This window comes from Macrobrachium rosenbergii, chromosome 59 (genome assembly GCF_040412425.1).
Source record: "Macrobrachium rosenbergii isolate ZJJX-2024 chromosome 59, ASM4041242v1, whole genome shotgun sequence".
Classification (NCBI taxonomy): domain Eukaryota; kingdom Metazoa; phylum Arthropoda; class Malacostraca; order Decapoda; family Palaemonidae; genus Macrobrachium; species Macrobrachium rosenbergii.
This window is the reverse complement of record NC_089799.1, coordinates 25510399-25512759: the sequence shown is the minus strand read 5'-3', so window position 1 is coordinate 25512759 and position 2361 is coordinate 25510399. Positions and strand designations below refer to the sequence as shown.

Here is a 2361-nt window from a genome sequence, read left to right as displayed (position 1 = left end):
GATGCTTACTTGAAAGTACTTGATAGGAGATAAGAAGAGTGGAGTAAATGTTTTCCAAGAAAAACGTAATTTACTCAAATGTTTCTTAATATTCATAGATTAATATTTCTTTAGATTATAATAGGGATAAGAATAGCAACCAAATATATTTTGCAGTTTTAATTCAGATCATGTGTGCACAGAAAACATTCAAGAATCTGAGTCAGAAGGAAATCATTGCCTCTTTACCATAGTAATGGGGAGGATAGTGGTAGACTGGATGAGGATAGCCATAGCCATCAGAAGCCATAGCCATCAGAAGGAACAGCATGAGGAGGGTAGACGGGTCCAGAGGTTTTAAGGACCTGGTTCTGGATCACAGATCTTTTTTGTAGTGGTGGCCATGAGGAGGGTAGACGGGGTAGTGTCCAGAGGTTTTAGGAAGCCTCAGCCTCTGGTTCTGGATCAGCAGATCTCTTTCCATGGTAGTGGCCATGAGGAGGATAGACGGGGTAGTGTCTAGAGGGGTAGGAAGGCTCAGGCTCTGGTTCTGGATCAGCAGATCTCTTTCCATGGTAGTGGCCATGAGGAGGAGGAGACGGGGTAGTGTCTAGAGGGGGGGAGGCCTCTGGCTCTGGTTCTGGATCAGCAGATCTCTTTCCATGGTAGTGGCCATGAGGAGGATAGACGGGATAATGTCTAGAGGGGTAGGAAGGCTCAGGCTCTGGTTCTGGATCAGCAGATCTCTTTCCATGGTAGTGGCCATGAGGAGGATAGACGGGGTAGTGTCTAGAGGGGTAGGAAGGCTCAGGTTCTGGTTCTGGATCAGCAGATCTCTTTCCATGGTAGTGACCATGAGGAGGATAGACGGGGTAGTGTCTAGAGGGGTAGGAAGCCTCAGGCTCTGGTTCTGGATCAGCAGATCTCTTTCCATGGTAGTGGCCACGAGGAGGATAGACGGGGTAGTGTCTAGAGGGGTAGGAAGCCTCAGGCTCTGGTTCTGGATCAGCAGATCTCTTTCCATGGTAGTGGCCATGAGGAGGATAGACGGGGTAGTGTCTAGAGGGGTAGGAAGGCTCAGGCTCTGGTTCTGGGTCAGCAGATCTCTTTCCATGGTAGTGGCCATGAGGAGGATAGACGGGGTAGTATCTAGAGGGGTAGGAAGGCTCAGGCTCTGGTTCTGGATCAGCAGATCTCTTTCCATGGTAGTGGCCATGATGAGGGTAGACGGGATAGTGTCCAGAGGGGTAGGAAGCCTCAGGCTCTGGTTCTGGTTCAGCAGACCTCTTGTAATGGGGATGCACCCCATATGGATGACCATAGCCATAGCCATGGGAAGGACGATAATACCCATTGTCTGGCTCAGCATCTCGCTTCTCAATATGAGCAGCGCAAGCGGAGGCAGCCAAAAGTACAGTTACCTGGAAATTTAATTAAATATTTTTGGTATTTTATAGCGAATACAAGAAAGTTGTTGTCTGTAGTTGCTATATCAATGAAAAGATTCGTGTTTCAATCATGTTTTTAGTTTTTATTTTTGAAAATAGTAAACAAAACAAAAATAGGATGATTTTCAGTATTAATACTATGGTAATTGATATATGTGTGTAATGATTAAATGCTATAGTAATTTGTTTACTTACTGTCTGGTTACCACCAACTATCCAGTGTAGTGTGCAATATATCACAAAAAAATTCATAATTTATTTAATCTATAATCAACATGACTGAAACAGCAATGCTAATCCAAATTGTGGAGAGAGAGAGAGAGAGAGAGAGAGAGAGAGAGAGAGAGAGAGAGAGAGAGAGAGAGAGAGAGAGAACTTGAATTTTTTTTATTTTAATTGGTTTTTTGCACATTCATCCTAATTTATGTAATTAAATGTTTATTCACAGCTTATGAACGGTAAACATCAAAATGTTGTATATGCTAATTTTCGAAACCTAGCAAGACTAACAGAAAATTGTGATTCGATGTTTCCCTTTTTTTCACTGAATCAGTAGAGAGGTAAGTTTTTGAGTGAGAAATCTATTTAGGTTCTAAGAGATGTACAAACCAGAAACTTCATTGTAGCTCGTTTGTGTTTCCAGAAGCCACTTGGGAGATAGAGTGTACTGAACTGCTTGTGCTTCAAGCGTTTTATAGGAAACTCTGGGAAAGTGTCCGTGGTTAGTGCATTTGTCATTGGAGACAATAATTGTATTACGGAAACCTAAAGTATTATGATTCATAAATATCATTTATTTGAAATTATGAGCAATGAAAGCTTCCGATTGGCTCACTGCAGGTCCCGTTTTTTGTTGCTATTGAAGGTCTTCATTTATTAATGATGATAACTGGTATCAAATTTATTATTATATTTTTGTACATTACTCACAGAT

At 42.0% G+C, this 2361-nt stretch overlaps 1 protein-coding gene across 1 annotated transcript; it reads right to left on the bottom strand.

The window, feature by feature from the left end:
* Positions 1-416: 416 nt before the first annotated feature.
* On the bottom strand, positions 417-2048 carry LOC136837661 (uncharacterized). Its single transcript, XM_067102535.1, has 2 exons — positions 2037-2048; positions 417-1400 (listed from the first exon to the last, which is right to left on the bottom strand). The coding sequence occupies exons 1-2, from the start codon at positions 2046-2048 to the stop codon at positions 417-419; spliced, it is 996 nt and encodes a 331-aa protein (XP_066958636.1).
* Positions 2049-2361: the final 313 nt, after the last annotated feature.